The 22,655-nt window shown below is 45.5% G+C and overlaps 1 protein-coding gene across 3 annotated transcripts; it reads right to left on the bottom strand.

Moving 5' to 3' along the window:
* Positions 1-1,366: 1,366 nt before the first annotated feature.
* Positions 1,367-21,991, bottom strand: LOC115523065 (caspase-14-like). Of its 3 annotated transcripts, none has more exons than XM_030328705.1 (7): positions 21,192-21,746; positions 19,553-19,605; positions 18,200-18,349; positions 14,956-15,181; positions 14,367-14,483; positions 5,015-5,124; positions 1,367-3,440 (listed from the first exon to the last, which is right to left on the bottom strand). In XM_030328705.1, exons 1-7 carry the CDS (start codon positions 21,544-21,546, stop codon positions 3,339-3,341), a joined length of 1,113 nt encoding a protein of 370 aa, XP_030184565.1. In that variant the 5' UTR covers positions 21,547-21,746; the 3' UTR covers positions 1,367-3,338. The 3 variants fall into 3 exon arrangements, 2 of the variants coding, with proteins under 2 accessions (XP_030184565.1, XP_030184566.1); XR_003971629.1 differs by having other exon boundaries at positions 3,351-3,440; positions 5,015-5,197; positions 21,192-21,991; XM_030328706.1 differs by lacking the exons at positions 1,367-3,440; positions 5,015-5,124 and adding an exon at positions 7,675-9,425 and having other exon boundaries at positions 21,192-21,990.
* Positions 21,992-22,655: the final 664 nt, after the last annotated feature.

The following is a 22,655-nucleotide window of genomic DNA, read 5'->3' as shown; positions in this document are numbered from 1 at the left end:
GGGTGGCTTAGTCATTTGGGTGACCAGCTTTGGCCCAGGTCATGATCTCACAGTTCATGAGCTCGAGCCCCGTGTCAGGCTCTGTGCCGACAGCTCAGAGCCTGGAGCCTGCTTCAGATTTGGCGTCTCCACCTTTCTCTGCCCTTCCCATGCTCATGCTCCGTCTCTCTCTGTCTCTCAATAGTAAATAAAATGTTTAAAAAAAAAAAAAGACATTGTACTGTAATTATGTTTGGGTGTTTGTCCACAAAATAGTATTTTTCTCACAAAACAACTTTGCTCTTGAGAACCAATCCGCGTAAGGAAAATCCTTGGTGAGGAAATGAATCGACAAAAGTCCAAAGATGAAGAAGGTACTATAGTAAACCACGGTGGGGAGCCCATGGCCCAAGAGGCACTTGTCAAAGAAAATCTGTAGCGAGCAGCTAAGTGTCCTCCCCACCTTCCAGGGTCCCTGGTCGTCTGCACAAGTTTCTGCAACATTTTTTATCCGTGCCTGTTTTTTTTTTTTTTTTTTTTGAGAGAGAGAGAGAGAGAGAGAGAGAGGGAGGGAGACACAGAATCCAGAGCAGGCTCCAGGCTCTGAGCTGTTAGCACAGAGCCCTTTGCGGGGCTCAAACTCAAGAGCCATGTGATCATGACCTGAGCCGAAGTTGGATGCTTAACCAACTGAGCCACTCAGGCGCCCCCTCCCCTCCCCCTGTGCCCTTTTTAAATAAAACTCTCGGAATTTCCTTTGGCAAACTTTTGATCTCGGGCATTCATATTTAAAAAGAGAAAAACTCGGCTTAAGTTTTTTTTCCAAATGCAAAATTGTGGTAGGGACTGTAGTTTTGGGGGGATACACTTCATGTGGCATTGGATGGCTAGAGGAGACCCTGTTCTGGTTTACAGCCGAGAGAATACGGAGGACACCAAGTTGGCCCCAGGCTTCAAGTTCATCTTGGGCACCTTCCCACCTCCCTCTCTAACCTGACTTCCTCCTTGCTCCTCCTTGACCTGTTTGTCTGGTATGCAGCCATGCTCCAGTCCTCTCCAGGAATCTTACCTGCCGTGGCCTGAGCAATGTTCCAAAATAACTGTTCCCTCCTTTGCCCCAAAGCTCATTCGTTCCCTTAGTTAACTGGCATGGGCCTGTTTGTTGAAAGGATTCTGTCTTATAACTTTTCTCTCTCACTTGGCACTTTTTGTCTTGTATTTTCATGCACTGGAATGTATTTCATGCACTGCCGCATTGCTAACTGGGACTCTGAACTAGTCACTTAACCTGCCTCAGGAAACGAGCTATTGCCTGTGTTCGCTGCTGCCGTCCCCCTGAAATGAGTCCCTGGGCCTGGAGTCCCAGGATTGCACAGGATGCAAAATGAACAGAGAAGGCTCACCTGATGTTCATATTTTATGAACCAAGGTGACGTTTTAATGGTCTATTAAAAAAAAAAAAAAAAAAAAAGCAAAGTCACATATCAAACATCAAAACTCAAAAGTTTTCAAAGTTAAATCACACGTATTTAGACTTGAAAAATCACATTAACTAAAAAGGACACAATTGTCCCTGAAATGGAGACAGGCCTGGAGATTCCGGGTTGCTTCAGTCATCGTGACCCTCGGTCTTCAGAGCATTTCCACCGAACACCTGCATCCTCACCCAGGCCCAACGGTCTCACACAACTGCCAGCTTGAACCTCTAGGATCAGGAATAGCCACACCTGCAGCATATTCATCAACAGTTTACTAAGAGGCCGAAGTTCAGGGAAGTCCAGTGACTGGATGAGTTCTCAGCCGAGCCAAATCTCCTTTTATGATGTGGAAACCAGGGTTTAGTACAGTCCAAAGTTACACGAAAAGTGAGAACGCAATCACAACGAAAGCTCATCTTCAGCCCGGAGTTTGTGAACTCTGAGTAAACGCAAGTCTACATACAGTTTTCCTTCTGGTGGGATGGGACCCAAGCCGCACCCTAAAGAATGTGTGGCGTAGAGAAAGCACACGGTGGGAACAAAGGACGCTTCAGGCAGAAGGGAGAGAATGAACCATAGTTCATTGTTCAATGAACATAGCCAAGAGCATTCATTCAACATTCATTAACCCACAAGCCTGATTCTGTGAGAGGGGATGCCTGAGGGGAGGACAAATCATCCCGTGTGGTCAAGACCCAGGACAAACGGGCAGTACAGGCCTGACAGAGAAGGACTTGGAATATTCTCCTAGGGCAATCTGAGTATATTCCGCAGGCAGCGGGGAGTCAGAGGATTATTCACAATGGGATGGGTTTTGTAAAGAGATTTAAGGGAAATGTAGGTTGACTTCCAACTTAGGGAGTTAAAGACGCCACAGGACAACCAACCAGGTGGGGATGGCCGGAAGGCGGCCAGATGCACAGAGGTAATGAGGCGAGGTCTGACGAATGGACAAAACAATTAAAAGACAGAGACTAGTCGTTCACCAAACATTCATCACATCGCTTCTGTATGTCTTAAGGCACCGATGGAAGCTGGGATACAGCAATGAATGAGACACACAGCCTCTGCCTCTTGGAGCTTATGACTGAACTGGAGAGAGATTCGTGGCCACTGCACGGTCCTTTGAGTACAGTGGTGCTAAATGCTGCAGAAGAAAAGCACCGGGTCTGTGAGCACTCGGGAAGAGCTGACCTAGCACGAGGCCTTGGCGAAAAACTTTCCCGTGCGGAGGATGCTTGACCCAAACCCGGAGGGGCGGAAAGGACTGGAGTGGAACAGAGCATCCCAGGCAGAGAAAACAGCATTCAGAGGTACCGCGCAGCAAGGGAGAAGCTGGGGAATGGGTGGCGGGTGGAAACACGAGGCATCAAGGGCAACAAAGTACAAACGAAGACACCCGGGTCAGACTCGAGAATGGCTTATGGAGTCAAAAAGGAGACGAGTCTGGCTGCAGACAACAACATGGGGGAAATCGGGCGAGCCAGGACAGGACTACACAGAGACAGCTCTTGAAGACTAAGCCAAGAAAACGAGGATGAACGCCAGCACCAAAGTAGGAGAGGGTGGAGTGTCATCAGTAAGGGAAGCACATTATAAAAATGGTCCACAAATCGAGCTGGGCTTCCCTGTTTTGGTAACAGCTCAGGAAAGCCCATTTTCAACAACAGTGATCTTTTCAAAGAAGTCAGATTATTTACAAGCGCCAACTATACGTGGCCCAATCTTGGAAAAATACACATATATGCAAAACAAACTGGAGAAGTACCACTGGTGACAGAAATAACCCCAAATGATAACCATTCGAACCGCGCTACAGACGCTCTCTGTTCTTTACACCGTCGGTTATAAAGCAGCCCTTAGTTTTTCATCCTCCCGACGTCAAAAGTACACAGATTTAGTTAAAGTCGATTCCATGACAAGTGACACTTTTATGGGTTCCTCGTGTAGATGAAACTCAGTGTGCACCACTCTGTTATTCACCTGGAAGATTAAAGTACAAACTGTTCAAGAGCCCTGAGAGAAAGCCTTTTAGTCAACCCTACGGCGTGAAATGGCAGAATTCTATGCATTTCGGAAAGCAACATGCAAATGGCGGTGGAAAGAGCATGGCCCCCAAGTGCCTGGAATGCAGCTGTCTGGACTCCAGGGTCCACAGACCTGGGTTTGGTCTCAACTTGCCCCTGGGGATGAGTAGGCAAGGGAACCTGCCGTAAAATGAAAGGGTTGGGTTATGCTATGTCCAAAGCACCCCGTGGCCCTGTAATCCCAGGGTTGGCTGTGAGCACATCAGCCACCCTTCCACGTCACTGGGCCGTGAGGGCCTTTAATGCAAAGGCCCCATCATGCTCATTTATGGATTTTTTTTTTCTTTGCCAGTGTCCACTCAGCAAGCACTTTAAAAATAAAGGGTGTTCGGTAAAGGCTTAATGAACGTCGGTCAGCCAAACAATTTTTCAGCTAGCCTTAGCTACGATGGATTTCCATTTACAGTTGGCCAAATCTGTCTTTATTATAACATTGCTGAGAAGCTGACAAGAAACTGTTTTCTCAGAGAAATTGAGCGATAGAAAATACTCGGGCATTTGGTTGGAATGAGTGTCAAAATTGTCTGTGGTCCCTCCCTTTCACGTCCCACCCCCACCAAACTCTGACCTCAAATGAGGTGAGAAGGAGTTTGAAGGGCTGTTAAGCATCATATGTAAATTATTAAAATTAAATCTTTCTATTTTAAAGAAACAAAAATAGTTACCATACCTTGGGCAGGTGTGGACTAATTCATATGTAATCGTGATTAGGGCATGAACTCTAGAAGCACTCTGCCCAGGCTGGGGTGCCAGCTCGGCCACCGACTCGCCCCCATCTGTCACAGGGGATGTGAATCCCAGGAGGTCCCTGAGGGGTGTTGGAAAGCTTAACTGGATTCGTATCTGGGAAGCGCAGAGAATGGTAACTGGCGTGGAGTGAGCCACGCAATCGATGTTAGCCTCGCTGTTACTGGGCGCTTCTCTGATCTCTTCTCATTAGCTCTCTGTGGGCGTAAACCTCTCAGAATGAGAAGAAAGTTTCTCTTCAATCCTGATACGATAAACTACAATAATTGGGCCATTCTCCAAACTAGGGTTCGTGTGCAAATCCACCGCCATTATCGAGCACGTGTTCATTCAGTGAATGTTTACTATGGGCTACAAGCTGGGGAGACAAATGTGAGCTGGAGTCTGTCCTTAGAGATGTCCTAAGGCTCTGCCCTCTCTAGGGGTGCTGAGTCGGGCCAAAGCTGGCTGCCATGGTGGGCTACACAGCAGGCAGGGTCTTTAAGGCTCACCTAATATCCAATGCCCTTCTATTAGCAAGGAACGGAAGGTGTCATTCTGTTTCCCTCGGCAGGTGGCTCAACCATGTTTTCTGAATGCTACGGTCATTGTAAGTCATGATCGGCCCATCACTTCCAAGCAACTTTTCAGTATCTCTCCTATTTTCATGGGTAAAGCCAACCTCATGAAAATGCTCCGATCAAGTACATGAATGAAGCACGTGTTCACTTAGAATCTACTTACTTTGGTGAAAAAGTCAGCGATGTGCCACTTATTTCCATGCTGTTTAAAGACCTCAGCCATCGCTTCAATCATCACCGAGCCCGTGCGAGGGTGCCGTAAAGCAACGTGATCTACAAAGTGAAAATATTTCATGTGTTTTCCTCCTCTGGTTGCACCGAACTTTTCTTTTACCCATAGTGAAACCTGTAAAATGGTTTTGAACTGAGAATACGGAAGCATTCTTGTATTAATAGGAGTGGGCCTGGGTCCATAAGAGACACAGACACAGAAAGAGGAAGCACTGAGCCTCCCAGGGGACTCCTGTGACCAACAGCACATAACCCCTCAAGAGGGCAATTCTCTTCTATCAATCAATTTTTAAAATAAAACTTCTCAAATATTCACAAAAGGAGAAAGCAAAGTTTAACAAACTCCCATATAATCATCCCCCAGATTCAACAGTTATCATTTTGCCATATTTCCTTCATTTATCCCTTCTTTCTATATTTCTTAATGTTTATTTATTTTTGAAGGCGGGGGAAGTGAGAGAGACAGAGACAGAGACAGAGAGAGAATCTTAAGCAGGCTTGCACTATCAGTGCAGAGCCCAATGTGGGGTTCAAACTCACCAACTATGAGATCATGACCTGAGCTGAAATCAAGAGTCAGATGACCAGCCAACTGAGCCACCCAGGTGCCCCGTCTATTTTTTTTTTTTTTTATTTCTGACTTTTGCTATAGGATCTTAAGCTAAATACCCCCCAAATACATCAGTATAGAATTTATTTTGGGGTCCTCAAAAAAATTTAGTGGAATTGTTTTTATTAGTAGTTAGTAAAAAACATGAAACGTTGTCTTTTTTTTAGTGTGGAAATTTGATGGGAATATCAAAATTGTACCCTCTGATAATAAATCTAGGTTGGAACAGAAAAAAAAACATGGATACACCTTTGCAATCTCAATATAGGCAAAGGTTTCTTAGAACACAAAAAGCATAAGCCACAAAAGAAAAAGATGCTAATTTGGACTTCATCGAAATTAAAAACTTGTTTTTTGAAACACGTTATTAAGAAAATGAAAAGCAAGCCACAGTTTGGGAGGAATATTTGCAATACATACCAGGCAAAGAACTTGTATCCAGAATATATAAATAATTCTCAGGGGTGCCTGGGCGGCTCAGTTGGTTAAGCGTCCAACTCTTGGTTTCGGCTCAGGTCATGATCTCCCAGTTTGTGAGCTCGAGCCCCACTTTGGGCTCTGTGCTGACAGCACAGAGCCTGCCTGGGATTCTCTCTCTCCCTCTCTCTCTGCCCCTCCTCTGTCTCTCAAAATCAATAAACTTAAAAAAAATTAAAAAGAAAATAATTCTTACAACTTCATAAGAAAACCAACAACCCAACAAAAAATTGGACAACACACACGAACAGACATTAAGCAAAGAAGATATGTGAGAGGACAACACGTACGGGAAAAGATAATCACTAGGCCTCCAAGAAATGCAAATTAAAACTACAAGGTGATACTATTCTATACCCATCAGACTGTCTAAAATTTAAAAACAGATCAAACCAACTGAAAATGAGGATGTGAAGCAACTGGAACTCTCATACGCTGCTGGCGGAAACGTAAACAATACAACCACATTGAAAAAGAATTTTCAACTTGGCAGTTTCTTTAAAAGTCAAACACACCTACTATGTGAACCAACCATTCCACTTCTTCGTATTTACCCAAGGAGAACAAAAACATACGCCCAAAGATGTACACACGTGTGTTCACAGCGGCTTCATCTGTAATAAGCAAAACCTAGAAACAACTTAAATGTTCAGTAACAAGTGAATGGCTGAGCGCATTGTGTTAACATTGTGTTATATTCACACAACTAAATACCACTCAGAAATAAAAAGGAATGAACCACTGATATACAAAACGACATGGGTACAACCCGAAACCATTATGCTGAGTGGAGGAAGACAAGGGAGGGAGGGAGGGAGGAAACCTACATGCTATATAATTCTAGTCATATAAAATTCCAGAAAATATAATCTAATCAGTGGTAACAGAAAACACAATCGTGTTGACTCAGGGATGGGGATGGAGGTAGGGACAGATTCAAACATGAAGAAAACTTTTTGCGGTGACGGCAATATTTGCTTATCTTGATCATGGTGATGGTGTCATGAACACATACTTCCATCTGTTCGAATGGTACACGTGGAATATGTACAGCTCATACTTCAACTATATCTCCATAAAGTTGTAAACAAATCCACAGAACGTATCTGTTTAGTATAGGAACCATACAGCAATTTCAGTATTGTCCCTCTTGGAGTAAATCTGAGTTAGAAACACCACATCACGATGTTTGACAATCCATCCAGTGTTCTTCAAACTGCAGGTTGCGGCCCAATTATCAGCCAACAAATCAATTTAGCATACTGAAACTGTATTTTTTAGGGGCGCCTGGGCAGCTCAGTCAGTTAAGCATCCAACCCTTGATCTCCGCTCAGGTCATGATCTCATGGTTGGGAGTTCAAGCCCCATGGCTCATCCCATGCTTGGGATTCTGTCTCTCCATCTCTCTGCCCCTTCCCCGCTTGTACTTTCTCTCTCTCTCTCTTTCTCAAAATTAATTAATTAATTAATTTAAAAAAATGAAACTGCCTTTTTTGAAAATGGGATAAAATGGGATATAGTAGAAAATATTAAAGTACACCAATGCAGCAAGGGTAGCTATAATTTATAAAACTAGTGTGTTACATGTGTATTTATACTTTTACATAAACATATGTGATAGACTATAATGAAGTGTAGATTTTATCAATTCTAATATTGAAGTTTTCTGCCCCCCCCCCCCACTTAGGCATCTCTGAAATCTGGATGTGTTATATAATCTCTTCCGTGTCACAGAGTAATTAATTGGTAGCTCCCTGAGGACACAAAATAATGGTATGTCTTACAATCAAGGCATTAGATTTGATGCAACACAATAGCTCTTTCTTCCTGTAGGTTGTGGCAAATAACATTTGAAAGCCTCTAACCTAACATGGTCTGCAACCCCGTGGAGGATGTGCCAGTCAGCAGAGCGAAAATCAGTGTAGCTGCCAAGCATCTTATTAAATGAAAGATTATACATTTCTTGTCACTTTGAAAATAATCAGCTATTGTCGTCCATGGCCACAGGTTCAGTTCTCAGGACAGACTCTAGGCCACAAAAAAATGAGTCCGATGAGTAAAAATGGAGAACTTTAGACTCGGGCTGAAAGCTAGTGAATTTCCGCAGATTTACCAAACAGGGTCAAATTAAAAAGTCATCAGGACCGGGATTCCCCCAACATTGCATTAGATGATGACTCTGGCCAGAGAACAAGAGCTCCAATCACTCCCAAGACTGAAAACAAGTAGCCAATGAACACATGAACACTTTAGAGCTTCTCTTATATATAGGTGAGATGGCTTGGTCACAGGCCAGGAGGGACAGGCTCTAGAACTCACAGGGGTCAGGTAGCTGCTATAAACTTCAACGGTGAACTAGATGTCGGAAGCCCGAATTTTGTTGAAATCTACTTTCTAAAAGAGGATAACTTTAAAATGTTTTAAATCCACCTTTTTTGCCCTTGATCTTAGCCAAAAGTCAAGCCGTGATTAAATCCATTGTTTGAATAGATAATACATTCAAATGGTTCACAATTCATCTATCAGTAGATGAGTAGATAAAAATATAGATGTATATTTATCTTACATGGACACCCATGCGCACACACACCCATAGGCACAAGAGAATATTACTCAGCCATAAAAAAGAAAGAAATCTTGCCAACATGGATGGACTAGAGGGTATGCTGCTAAGTAAAATAAGCCAGACAGGGAAGACCTGCCATATAATTTCATTTGTATGGGGAATCCAAAAAGCAACAAAAAATGGACTCAAACACAAATGGTTCACAATTCAAATTATAAGAGGAATCCATCAAAGTCTCCCTCCCGCCTCATCCCACGCCCAAGAAATCAAACTCACGATCTGTGAGATCACAACCTGAGCCACCCAGATGCCCCACAGCTGTCTTATTTTCAGTAACTGTTGCATTTGAAACTTCACCATGATGATTCTTTTCAACTGCGGCACAGTATCCTACAGTATGAATATACCACTCCCAGTGGCTTTTAGATTCCTGCCCCTTCATTTGCCCCACTAAGCAACTTCAAAGGAGTGCCCAGAGTAGAGTGCTCGACTCAGCCCCATTCACCACTTTCCTGGTATTAGCACTGAAAAGTCCAGTATCCCAGGAGACCCCTCCATCTCGGGCAAACTGGGACAGTTGGTCGGCCTTTCCATGTATATACATGTGCAGAAGATTCCTCTGTGCAGAAGCTCCCAAACTTTCTCAGTTCATGGTGCCCTTAGAGTCTCAGTAACTTTTTCACAGCACTCCTAGGCCAAAAGAAATACCTAAGAGATCCATTTACTAAAGTAGTTAGTTCCAAGCTCAGTATTAATATCTTAATAGCTGGGGCACCTGGGTGGCTCGGTCAGTTACGTGACCGACTTTTGATTTCGGCTCAGGTCATGGTCTCACAGTTTGGTGCTTGAGATCAGGGAGGGTCTCTCTCTCCCTCTCTCTCTCTCTCTCTCTCTCTTTCTTTCTCTCTCTCTCTCTCTCAAAATAAATAAACACTTTTTAAAAAGTTACATGTTATAATGTGAGGGATACAGTAAAAGCAGTACTCAGAGGAGATTATTTGAAAATGCTTATATTTTGGGGATGCCTGGGTGGCTCAGTAGGTTAAGTGTCTGACTTTGGCTCAGGTCATGATCTCACAGTTTGTGAGTTCAAGCCCTGCGTAGGCCTCTGTGCTGACTGCTCAGAGCCTGGAGCCTGCTTCAGATCTGTGTCTCCCTCTCTCTCTGCCCCTCCCCTACTTGTGCTCTGTCTCTCAAAAATGAATACATGTTAAAGAAAAATTTTTTTTAATGCTTATTTTTTGAAAAGAGAGAAAATAATGAGCCAAGTATCTAACCAAAATAGTCGGGAAAAGAAGAGTAGAATAAACCCCCAAATGAAGAAAAATGGAAATTTTAATGAAAATTTATGAAATCAAAATTAACGAAATCAAAAACCTATACTAGAGAGAATGAACAAAACCAGAAATAGGTTCTTTTTTTTTTTTTTTTTTTGAGAGAAAGAGAGAGAGGGCACAAGTGAGCAAGGGGCAGAGAGAGAGTGAGATTGAGAAAATCCCACGAGGGGCAGAGAGAGAAGAAGAGAGAGAGAGAGAGAGAGAAAGAGAGAATTCCACTCAGGCTCTGAGCTGTCAGCACAGAGCCCAACTCAGGGTCGAACTCACAAACCGTGAGATCATGACCTGAGCCGAAGTCGGATGCTTAACCAGATGCTAAGCCCGGCACCCCTAAAAATAGGTTCTTAATGAAACCACTGGCAAGACTGATCAAGATCAAAAGAAGGAAGCCACAAATATTAGAGATAAAAGGAGCATTACTATAGACTTACTGGACATTTCACGTGATAAAAGATACAACGAACCCCATGCCAAGAAATAATTTTTTGTTTTTCTCCCACGGAGAAGCCAGTTTTCCCAGCAGTACATATTGAACAGCCCATTTTTTCAACACTAATTGGTGATGGCTTGTCACATACCTAGTTGTCCTGCATATCTGGTTCTGCGTGTACATTCTCTATTCTATTCTAGTGGTCTGTGTATACATAGAATTTTTATTATTGGTATATACTAAGTATTCTTTTTTTTTACTGTTGATTTATTTTTGACAGAGACGTAGAGACAACAAGCAGGAAGGGACAGAGAGGGAGACACAGAATCGGAAGCAGGCTCCAGGCCCTGAGCCGTCAGCCCAGAGCCCGACGCGGGGCTCGAACGCACGGACCGCGAGATGGTGACCTGAGCCGAAGCCGGATGCTCAACAGACTGAGCCACCCAGGCGTCCCTATATCCTAAGTATTCTTATGTCACAAGTTCCCTCAAACATCTGCATAGGTCCCTCTCTCATGTCCCTCAAATGTCCACACAACAATCAGCTGCTCCATGGGACACCTCTACACATCTCTTTTTTAAAACGGCCATCTCCACTCCTCTCCCTCGATACTCCCTATAACCCTCATCCCTGCATTATTTTTCTCCATAGCACTTATTCACTGAAAGGGAACCATCCCATAGCAAAGTGTGCAAAGCCTTAGGGGTACAGAAGAGCTCCATAAACTTTCATAAAGTGAACACACCCCATAACTAGAAACATCTAGAAACAAGATGATGCCGGCATTCCAGAAGTCCCCTCCTTGCCCCCTCTGGTCATTACCACCCCCAACTAGAAACATCTAGAAACAAGATGATGCCGGCATTCCAGAAGTCCCCTCCTTGCCCCCTCTGGTCATTACCACCCCCAACTAGAAACATCTAGAAACAAGATGATGCCGGCATTCCAGAAGTCCCCTCCTTGCCCCCTCTGGTCATTACCACCCCCAACTAGAAACATCTAGAAACAAGATGATGCCGGCATTCCAGAAGTCCCCTCCTTGCCCCCTCTGGTCATTACCACCCCCAACTAGAAACATCTAGAAACAAGATGATGCCGGCATTCCAGAAGTCCCCTCCTTGCCCCCTCTGGTCATTACCACCCCCAACTAGAAACATCTAGAAACAAGATGATGCCGGCATTCCAGAAGTCCCCTCCTTGCCCCCTCTGGTCATTACCACCCCCAACTAGAAACATCTAGAAACAAGATGATGCCGGCATTCCAGAAGTCCCCTCCTTGCCCCCTCTGGTCATTACCACCCCCAACTAGAAACATCTAGAAACAAGATGATGCCGGCATTCCAGAAGTCCCCTCCTTGCCCCCTCTGGTCATTACCACCCCCAACTAGAAACATCTAGAAACAAGATGATGCCGGCATTCCAGAAGTCCCCTCCTTGCCCCCTCTGGTCATTACCACCCCCAACTAGAAACATCTAGAAACAAGATGATGCCGGCATTCCAGAAGTCCCCTCCTTGCCCCCTCTGGTCATTACCACCCCCAACTAGAAACATCTAGAAACAAGATGATGCCGGCATTCCAGAAGTCCCCTCCTTGCCCCCTCTGGTCATTACCACCCCCAACTAGAAACATCTAGAAACAAGATGATGCCGGCATTCCAGAAGTCCCCTCCTTGCCCCCTCTGGTCATTTGATGCCGGCATTCCAGAAGTCCCCTCCTTGCCCCCTCTGGTCATTACCACCCCCAACTAGAAACATCTAGAAACAAGATGATGCCGGCATTCCAGAAGTCCCCTCCTTGCCCCCTCTGGTCATTACCACCCCCAACTAGAAACATCTAGAAACAAGATGATGCCGGCATTCCAGAAGTCCCCTCCCTGCCCCCTCTGGTCATTACCACCCCCAACTAGAAACATCTAGAAACAAGATGATGCCGGCATTCCAGAAGTCCCCTCCTTGCCCCGTCTGGTCATTACCACCCCCAACACTCTGCAGCCCTGAGGGCAAATAGTATCCTGACTTCTAACACCACAGATTAGTTTTGCCTGTTTCAGAGCTTTATATAAATGGGATCGTAAAGTAGCACAACATATAGTTTCTGTGTTTCTCGTCTGTCTCCCCCACTAGTGCAGAAGTTCCGTGGAGGCAGAGAGTTTTAGTTCTTCTGTTCAATACTGAGCCTCTAGCCCTTAAATGTATATACAGTCCAGCAGTCATAAAACTCATTCGTTCCATAAAACTGGAGCTTGAGGTTTCTCGCCTTGACCCTGAACTGTTCCATAATAATTCTGCAGTTAGTTTATATCAGGAGCTCATCTCCTTTTATCGCTGACCGGTAGTCCACGTGGGGCACACCGGGATTTGTTTATTCGCTCTCCTGTTGATGGTCACTTGGGTTGTTTTCAGTCTTTGGCTATTTCAAATCAAGCTGCTATGAACTTCTGTGTGCCAGTCTCTGTGAGGCCACATGCTTTCACCTCTCTTGGAGAAACAACCAAGGAGTGAGATCTTTCGTCTAACCCTAGTGGGGAAGTTTCTCGCATCTTACCACTAAGGATGGTTTCATTTTAAGTGGTGGCCCTTAGTTTCCTTTGCTTGCATTTCTTTACTCACATTTTATATCAAATTCCACATAGAGATGGGATATATATATATATATATATATATATATATATATATTTGCAAGCTACTTTAATCCTCTTTTCAAGTCAAGATAAAGCAGTGCCTGGGTGGCTCAGTCAGTTAAGCGTCCAACTTCAGCTTGGGTCATGATCTCGCAGTTCATGAGTTCGAGCCCCATTATCGGGCTCTGTGCTGACAGCCCAGGGCCTGGAGCCTGCTTCAGATTCTGCATCGCCCTCTCTCTCTGCCCCTCTCCCACTCGCATGTGCTCTCGCTCTCTCTAAATAAGCCAACAAACATTTTGTTTTTAAATAAAAATGAGCCTAAAAAAAAAAAAAAAAAAAACCTAAAGAAATGTCCTGGACCCCTTAATTCTATCTCTCCAACATTTTTGTTTCCCCTCACAAGTGAATCAAGTCCACCCTCGCATACACAGATTCTTTTGGACTTTAACTTATTATCAGTAATAAATAGTATTAGTAACAATGACGATAATATTATTAGCAGAATATATTAGTAATAATAGTATCTAATTTCTTTTTTTTTGTATTCACTATGCCATTAATTATGATAAGCACACCTGCTTTATAGAATTCAATTTATAGAACATCCCAAAGACATAAGTGAATTCTATCATTCCCGTTTTACATGAAGAAACTAACATAGCTAGCAATTAAAAAATACTGAAGGTCTCAAATATACTAAAGCAGAACTAGCTTTTGGGCCAAGATCTTTTTCACAGAAGAGCCAACCGTCTCATTCACCATGCAATACTTTGCTCGGGGGCCTGTGCGTTCCTGGAAGAATGATCTGCTTCTTTTGTTTAGAGATGCCAACCTGCCATCTCTAAAAGTGGGAACATTTGCAAACGGAGCTGGAGAGGTTAACAAAAGATTCTCCTTCTAGATGTCAATTAGTAAGGCACAAACAATGTAAGGGAGGCCTGGGTGGCTCAGTCGGTTGAGCGCCCGACTTCGGCTCAGGTCATGATCTCACGGTCTGTGAATTCGAGCCTCACGTCGGGCCCTGTGCGGACAGCTGGGAGCCTGGAGCCCGCTTCGGATTCTGTGTCTCCTTCTCTCTCTGCCCCTCCCCAACTCACACACACACTCTCTCTCTCTCTTAAAAAAAAAAAAAAAAAAAAAAAAATTAATTAAAAAAAAAAGATTCTGAGAATCATCACGAATAACTTAAACCTTCTGGAAGAAAGTGTGTGTCACTGGCATCTACCCTCACTGTCTCACCTGCCTGGGTAGGATAGATGATGAAGTAATCACTGAACGTGGGCAGCCTCCTCTTCTCAGATACGTCATCAGACTCCATGGGTTCATCGTCTGTCTCAACACCATTATCTCTTTTCTCTATTTTTTGGAGAACAAAAATACACACTACAGTAATGCGCCATTGACACCAGGAACCCTTAATCAACGTCCCAACAAGCTTGCACCTCCAGAAGAGGGAGGAATAGCCACAGAAGCTACGGAAGTCGGATATCGGATGCCAGTCGCCTGGCATCACATGGACGGCGGGATGGCCCTTGGGAACTGCACACATCTCTCTCAGATCTGAGGCTCCCTGGCCTACCCCATGATGTGAGTGACTGGGACCATTCCTCAGCCAGAGTTAATGATTCCATCCCAGGTAAGTGTCCCTTCTGTCCCTTCCTCCCAGCCCAAAGTCTCTAGTACCCCACACAACTAAAGTCACATCAGCCGAGTGGCCTCTGATCGTAAACAAACGAACAAATAAATATTTGTAACTTCTTTTTCTTTTCTCAGTCATCCATATGAGAATGCCCTAGACACAGGACTGGACCAAGAAGTCTCCACTCACCTCCTCTGCAGGCCTGGATTATAAAGATCTTTGGTTTCTCTTGAAGCGCCGGACAATTTTTATTATTAAACATTTCAAAAATGTCCTCCAGGCTGACTCTCTCACCATCTTTCATCTTAATAAAGCCTTTCTCCCCGTGGGACATAAGAGTAACAAGGCAACAGCCAACATCATCCTTAATTTCATTGAGTCCATCCCGAAATGATGATATTTTCCCAAGTAACTCCTGTAAAATAGGATCACATATTCAAAATAACTGGAGGGAAGTAAAATCAGAAATGCCGGAGATGATTCTTTTCAGTAGGCAATCCGAGGATATGACAAGTACGAAAATAACTACATCTCAGGCAGGGTTCGTATGAGGTAAGTATCAGTTCCTGAACTTGTCCCTTCCCTTTTGGTTGCTCTCAGAATTCCCGTAATTTCTGTTTGTGCCATTGGTTCTTGTTTAACAGAATTAGGGCATTTCTGATTCTCTACTGCAAAAAAAACAACATAATGATAGCTCCCCAAAGGGTTAGTGTATGTAAATTTTATATTATTAACTTATTTTAACATATAAAGTTATTGTTTTCTAAAATTAATGCCCTCAATAAGCTAGAAATGGAAGGGGATGGAGGGATCTGCCAATAATATACACCTGCCAGAACCTATGGAGAGGCGTCATCAGAATCGAGCCCCCTAGAGAGAAACGCAAGACGGGAATGGCGGCCATCACTGCTCCCGTCAACCTTGTAGCCAAGATTCCAGTCCCTTCAATAAAGCATGTAAAAGTGAAATGAAGTCTAAATACGGTAAACAAAGAGCCAAAACTCATTTTTTACACATATCATGACTTTCTAGAAATACGAAATAATCAACCAAGTAACTACTGGGACCAGAGGCCAGTGAGCTGACTGGATACAAGATTAACTCACAAAGATCAAAGATCCTCTCCCCCCACCCCCCACTCCGGTTACCTGGCAACAATCTTTTAAACCCCATAACAGAAAAGGGGGTCCCATTCACGGTCACACCCAAACTAGGACAATACCTAGGAATAAACCTAAATGAAGAAAGGATAAAGCTTTAGGGAAGAGGCGACAATAAACCATGACATGCCCACGCTTCTCTTAATACTACTGATTTGCTGATTCACTCCAAATGAATCTCAATTCAATGTCATGGCAATCAAAATCCCAACGGGTTTCAGTGGAAATTAACCAGATTATTCTCCAGGTCACAGAGGACAGACAATCCTCAAGAAGAGCCAAGCATATTCATAAGAAAAAAAAAAGACAGAGAGAGAGAGAGAGAGAGAGAGAGAGGAGGGATAGCCCTATCAGGCATCAAAATGTCCTTAAAAATCATGGTGAATGAAACAGGGAGATACTGGCTTAGGTATAAACAAATATATGAATGGAATATTTTAGATTCTAGAAACCAATCGAATTATATATGGGAATTTATTTCACAATAAAGGCAGAGTTTTAAGTATGTGGGGGAAGGACACATTATTCAATAAATGTTGAGACAACAGACTATCCATGTGGACATAAGGTGAGGCTTCCTACTTCACACTGTTCCAAAAATAAGATTCCAGAGTAGAAAGGAAAACCTTAAGCTATAGAGAAAAATAATTTAAGCATTTTCTAAGTTGGGAAGGCATGGGGTTTAATCAAGACACAAACAACAAGAAGCTGACAAGAAAGACTGACAAGTTTACTCACAAAAAAATTAAAAGACTTCCATATGACTTAGGACAACAAAAAATCAAGTCACAGGGTAAGAGAAACATATTTGCAGTATGTTTTGTAAATGAATAATATCCAGGAAAATAACTATAAGAACAAGAAAAAGACCACCCAGTAGGAGAAAGGGCGAAGGAAGACAGAACAGATAATTTACAGAAGGAAAAAAAATGGCCAAAGGATGTTTAACCAAACTAAGAATCGGAAAAACGAAACTCCGAACAATGAAATACTTTTGCCAGTGACATTGCTAAATATTTATAAACGTTGCCAGGATGCAGGAAAAGTAGCCACTCAAGACCCTGAGGAGCATAAACTAAAAGAACATTGGCAGTTTCTGCCATTTGAATGAAAAGGACAGGATTAAAAACCATGCAAAATGAAGAGATTCTGGTCCAAGCCTTGGGGAAAGGACATTTGGGGCCAGAAAATTCTTTGCTGTGGGGGCTGTTCTGGGCATTGTAGCACCCTCCAGTTGTGACAGCCAGAGATGGCTCCAGATATGGCCAAATGAGGGGGACAAGTCACCCTCAGATGAGAACCAGATTTAAGGTAACAACTAGCAAGGGACAGGATTCCAGCCGAGGCAGCCTGTGTGGCATCCACAACCCCATGCCATGCTGTTCCTTGACATTCATTAGCAGTGACTCCTGGGATCTAAGAAGGGCTTTCCTATGTTACTGTCCCTAAATAAGGGCAGGTCTGAGTCATGTCTCAGCTAAGGTCAAAGAGATCAAATGGAGTTCCCACCATCCTCTTCCACCTTATTTTTTTCAGTACAATCAAGTTAAGTCACAATGCAATTCTGCCCAGTGCTATCGGCTCCCTCCCCACGCTTCTCCCAGGGTTCTAAGTGAGTCCCACAAAGACTCATGCTGCTGGAATCCCTCTGGCCTGCCTCCTGATGACCTCTCAAAGGGGTTTCCTTCGTCTTTCCTGCTCCTAAATGCTCTGGAACTTGCCTACTCCAGACTCCACCTTGTCCTTGGCCCCCTTGCCCATCTTGCCAAGGATGCCTTCTGGGGTTCCCTTCCCTCTTCAACTGCAGGGCCCTAGCCAAGACTGGAGCCCAAGAGGTCCCTGCCTGACTGGAAGGGGAGGTAGGGTATCGCACACGTAAAATTACAAAAGCATCAAGAGTTTTATCAGGACACACATGTCATTGAGCAGCAGGTAGGTCCTGATTCTTACCAGGTGTTAAAACCCAATTTTTTTTTTTTTTAATTTTTTTTTTCAACGTTTTTATTTATTTTTGGGACAGAGAGAGACAGAGCATGAACGGGGGAGGGGCAGAGAGAGAGGGAGACACAGAATCGGAAACAGGCTCCAGGCTCCGAGCCATCAGCCCAGAGCCTGACGCGGGGCTCGAACTCCCGGACCGCGAGATCGTGACCTGGCTGAAGTCGGATGCTTAACCGACTGCGCCACCCAGGCGCCCCTAAAACCCAATTTTTTAAAAAAGAAAGGAAAATTGGAAGATCCAAGTTAGGTTCCTCATTGTTTTTTATTTTTACCATTTTGTTTGGATCGATGCACGAAGTATGCTCAAACTGGCATTGGCCAAGCCATTCGGTCATTAGCATGACGTCCCGGTGAGCCCCGGGTCTGTTCTTCTCCACACACATGAGGAAAGCCTTCCGCTTGCCACTCAGGTCATAACAGTCCTATTTTCCAGGAAAGCCAACAATAATTAAACCAAACCAAACTCAGAAATCTAAATGTGTCATAGATACAAAATAATGAGTTTCTCTAGGGATCGATGGTGAGGTTTCCCAGTTTGGATCAGGGATGCAACACTGATTGTCTCTCTTATTAGTTATGGAACGGGGGTGGGGGGAGTCATGACTTGATTTATAATCCTTTCAAATATCTTCCTCAGACTAGGACTAATAGGCCAATCTCAGTTTTAAATTCCTACATATAGCTAGAGTATCAGTTTAAGGAAATATGGCGGACAGAGGAAACGGTAAATGACCACACAAGGCTGCAATCATCAAAATCCAGAATGTGGGACATTCTACAGACAACTTGGTTTCTTTAATAGATAAATAACAAGAAAAAAGGCTAAAGAAAGAAGAAGCATCCTAAGTTAAGAGTCTGAAGGCACAAAGCAAACAACTGTAATTGTGTAGGCCCTGTGTGAATCTGTATCCTGATTCAAACCACCCACCTGCAAAAGACATAGGAACGAGTCAAGGATATCTGAATGCTAACCGCCTCTTCGCAAACATTAAGGAAGTTGTTTTTAGGTAGAATAATGGTATTGTGGTTATGTTTTGCAAAACCTCTTTCTCCTGCTAAAGATTCAGAGATCCACACGAAAGGGTCCGTAGATGAAAGGGACATGATTATCTGGATTTGCTTCAAAATAATGGGAGCGGGAGCACACAAAACAAGATTGGCTCTATGTTTCTAATTTGCCGAAGCAGGGTCATAAGTACGTTGGGCTGGAGTTGGGGAGATTCGTTTTTCTATCCCACTTTACTATTTGTTCAAAATTTCCGTAGTAAAACTTAAAAAAACCAAACGCTAGAACCAGCAATGTACATAGTCGTCCAAGGCCATACAGCCAGGCATTGAACTTCCATTGAAGTTGCCTCACTTTTCTTGACTTGTCAAACAGAAATAACAGCAGTTCCTACCTTGTTTGGTTAATGCACGCACAGTGGTTGTAACTGGCTAAAGTTTATCTTCCACTCTCATAACAAAAAGGAGTGAGATATGACCACTTGAGAAAACCATACAGATTGTCTTTAACCAACAAGAACAGCACACACAAAAATGTTAAAATGGCAGTTCAAGCGGCTAAATAAATACCATCCTTCCTAACCAGTGTGCGGTGCTGGAGTGAGAGCAAAAATATTTACCAGTTCGCCATCCACACAGTCATAGCTTCTCTTTAGAATCTTTCTTGGAATCTCTGCATGAATTTTCATGAAAAGAGAAGAAAACAGGAAAAACACATTATTATTTTCCCATTTTTTAAGTTTTAATCAAGATCCACTGTCATCCCTACTAACAGGAAGCTCCTCCCAAGGAATTCTGTTGCCTCTTACGTTTTGGGGGTCCAGCAGGCTTCAACCTCGCTTTAGAACAGGTTCCCTGGATTATGAACACCTTCCTGCAAACTCATGAGGCTGGAAACTTAAAACAGGCTTCCCGTAGGCCGCAGATGGATACAAGGGCAGGAAGAGCCAGGCCAGAGATAAAAAGGGACAAGGGCTAACTGACATATTACTGCACATGTACTTCCTGGAGAGGAGATTAAGACATCGATAAAGGGAAAATTGAAGTAAAGGAACTAGGCATTAAAAAAAAAAAATAGCATAATCTCTTAGCATTTAATTCCAACATTTAGTGGGTGCCTACAGTGTAGAGCCATAATATTGTGTAGGTTGGATGAGTCTGGAAAAAAAAGCCCACTTTGCCAACAGTCTAAAGAGGTGATAGCAAAAGTGATACATGACCAACGAACCTGGGAGGGACGACACAAGTGCTTTGTAGGTGCAGTGAAAGCAGGGAGAGTCAAGGCTCCACAGGGCCAGTATTCTGCCTGTAGGCCATGTGTGGTGGGCCATTACAGTTGTGATGCATTACAAATCTAAACAAAATCAGCAACAGTAACACACCTAGAAGCTCAATCAGATCAGAGGCATGCCGATGGCAGAGGTCACCGACGGTACATTTTACTGTCGCTCCCATGTAAGTGGCTCCCATGTAAGTGCTGCTTCCTCTCTCTCCTCTCTCTCACATACGTATTATGTACACATCCGTTTATCAAATCGGGCCGGGGGGGGGGGGAGCCCCACCTCCCTCAACCTGCTCCATACTACATTTCTTGATCATAAGACACATCTTCCCAGATTGACGGCAAATGGTCTCATGGTGTGCAAGAAGAGCCACCCCTTCCGTAAATACACCCCCTGGAGGTGTGACAGTGGGGTTTCCAACACTGGGCTTCTCACTGCACCATTTGGAAACCTCCCACATCATAATCTCTTGAAGGCAGTCGTTAACTCACTGCACCATTTGGAAACCTCCCACAACATAATCTCTGGAAGGTAATCTCAGGCCTGCTGCTGAGTCGATCTGCTCTTTGAGCCGACCCCCAAAATGTGCTCGTAAACCCTGATGGCCGCTCTTCGACGGATCACTAGCATTCCGCGCCTGGGGATGGCGATTCTACGGGCTGCTTCACCCAAGGTTCCCACCTCCCACCGCGCGTCACCTGGGTCCTAGGGCACCCGCCAGCCCCTGGCTCCGCTAGCCTCCGCCCCGCGGGCTGCCCGGGAACCCGCCCCCAGCCCCGGCAGCCCCCAGATCCCCCGGACCTCTCCCCCCAGCCCGGCTGTCCCCACTCTCACCCAGGCTCCGCCCCTCCGCCGGGCCGGCCGCCGCGCACCCGGGCCCCGCCCCCTAACCCGGCCGCCACCACCCCGCCCCCCATCCCGGCCGCCGATCCGGGCCCAGCCCCCAGCCCCGGCTCGCGGCAGCGCCCCCGCTCACCCCGGCGGTCGTCGTCTTCCGCGCTCTGCCAGCGCGGCAGCAGGTCGGCGCGGCGCAGCTGCTGCAGCACCTTGATGAGAACGCGCGACACGGCGGGCAGGTAGTAGTGCTGGGCCAGGAGACGGGCCAGCCCCGCCTTGCTGCCGCCCTCCAGCTCCAGCCGCAGGGGGCTCACGCGCGGCCCCTCGTCCACGGTCTTGAGGAGGACGCGGAAGTGGCTCAGCTCCCGCGGGGACAGCAGGTCCAGCGTCTCTTGCACGCGGCTCTGCAGCTCCTCCACGGTCGGCGTGATCTTCGGAGGCGCCTGGCGGCCGTCGGACCCCCAGCGCCAGCCGCTCCCAAGGCTCGTCGCCATGGCCACCCAAAGAAGCTGCAGCGCCCGGGCCGGAGGGGCCACCCGCCGAGGTCTCAGCCCCGCGGGCCGCGCACGCCTCCCGCTTCTCCCTTTGTTTTGTAAAACGGAGGCGTTTCCGCTCGTCTTAGCTACGGCCGGGCGGGCTGGCGGCGGCGACCTGGAGATCCCGCCGGGCTTCCTCTGCGGCCCCGCCCCTGCCTCGAAGCCCCGCCCCCACCCGCCCGTTCCCGCTTAACCCTCGGAGCCCGGGTAGGGAGAGCTTGGTGGCGGGGGCTCCTCCGTGGTTCTCCGCCGTGGCTGCGCGTTAGGGTCACCTGGCTAACTAACTCCTCGAGCTCAGGCCACAGTCCCGGCTGATTACATTCGAATTTCTGGGTGGCAGACCCAGGCATCAGCCGTTCTGAAAGCTCTTCAGGTGAGGGGCGCCTGGGTGGCTCCGTCGGTTGAGCGTCCGACTTCGGCTCAGGTCTTGATCTCGGGGTCCGTGAGTTCCAGCCCCGCGTCGGGCTCTGTGCTGGCAACTCGGAGCCTGGAGCCTGCTTCTGATCCTGTGTCTCCCTCTCTCTCTGCCCCTCCCCTGCTCATGCTCTGCCTCTCTCCGTCTTTCAAAAATGAATAAACATTAAAAAAAAAAAACATTTAAAAGCTCTTCCGGTGATTCCAATGTGCAGCCTAGTTAGATCCGGAGTGTTTATCAGCTACCGAACCCACTGGCTGCACTTGGACGCTGAAATAACACCTAGAGGCTATTTGCCTGGAGCCAGCTTTCACTGGAGAGGGAGAGGTGAAAAAGGTTGAGGCTTGAGAATTTGAAGTCGGCAAGAAGTTGGAAATGCACACTGCTCAGCCTGGGAGTCGTGGAAGGGACATTGCCTTGGGGAGCAGATCTCAGCTTGGCAACGGCCCGTTACTGTCACTGCTGCTCAGTTCCCTGACTTGCTGGGGACCTCAGGAGCTCACTCTAATTGTGATTTGCCTCAAAATTACTTACCCTGTGGAAGATCTGGTGAAGGAAACTCAAGACCTTGTTTGCATCCCGATTCTAGTAAGCCAACTGTAAAAACTCCCTTTTTAAAAAAGATTTTATTTTGGGGGCACCAGGGTGGCCC

This window comes from Lynx canadensis, chromosome C2 (assembly GCF_007474595.2).
Source record: "Lynx canadensis isolate LIC74 chromosome C2, mLynCan4.pri.v2, whole genome shotgun sequence".
Lineage (NCBI taxonomy): Eukaryota > Metazoa > Chordata > Mammalia > Carnivora > Felidae > Lynx > Lynx canadensis.
The sequence above is the reverse complement of the archived record's forward strand: the minus strand, read 5'-3'. Positions and strand labels throughout refer to the sequence as shown.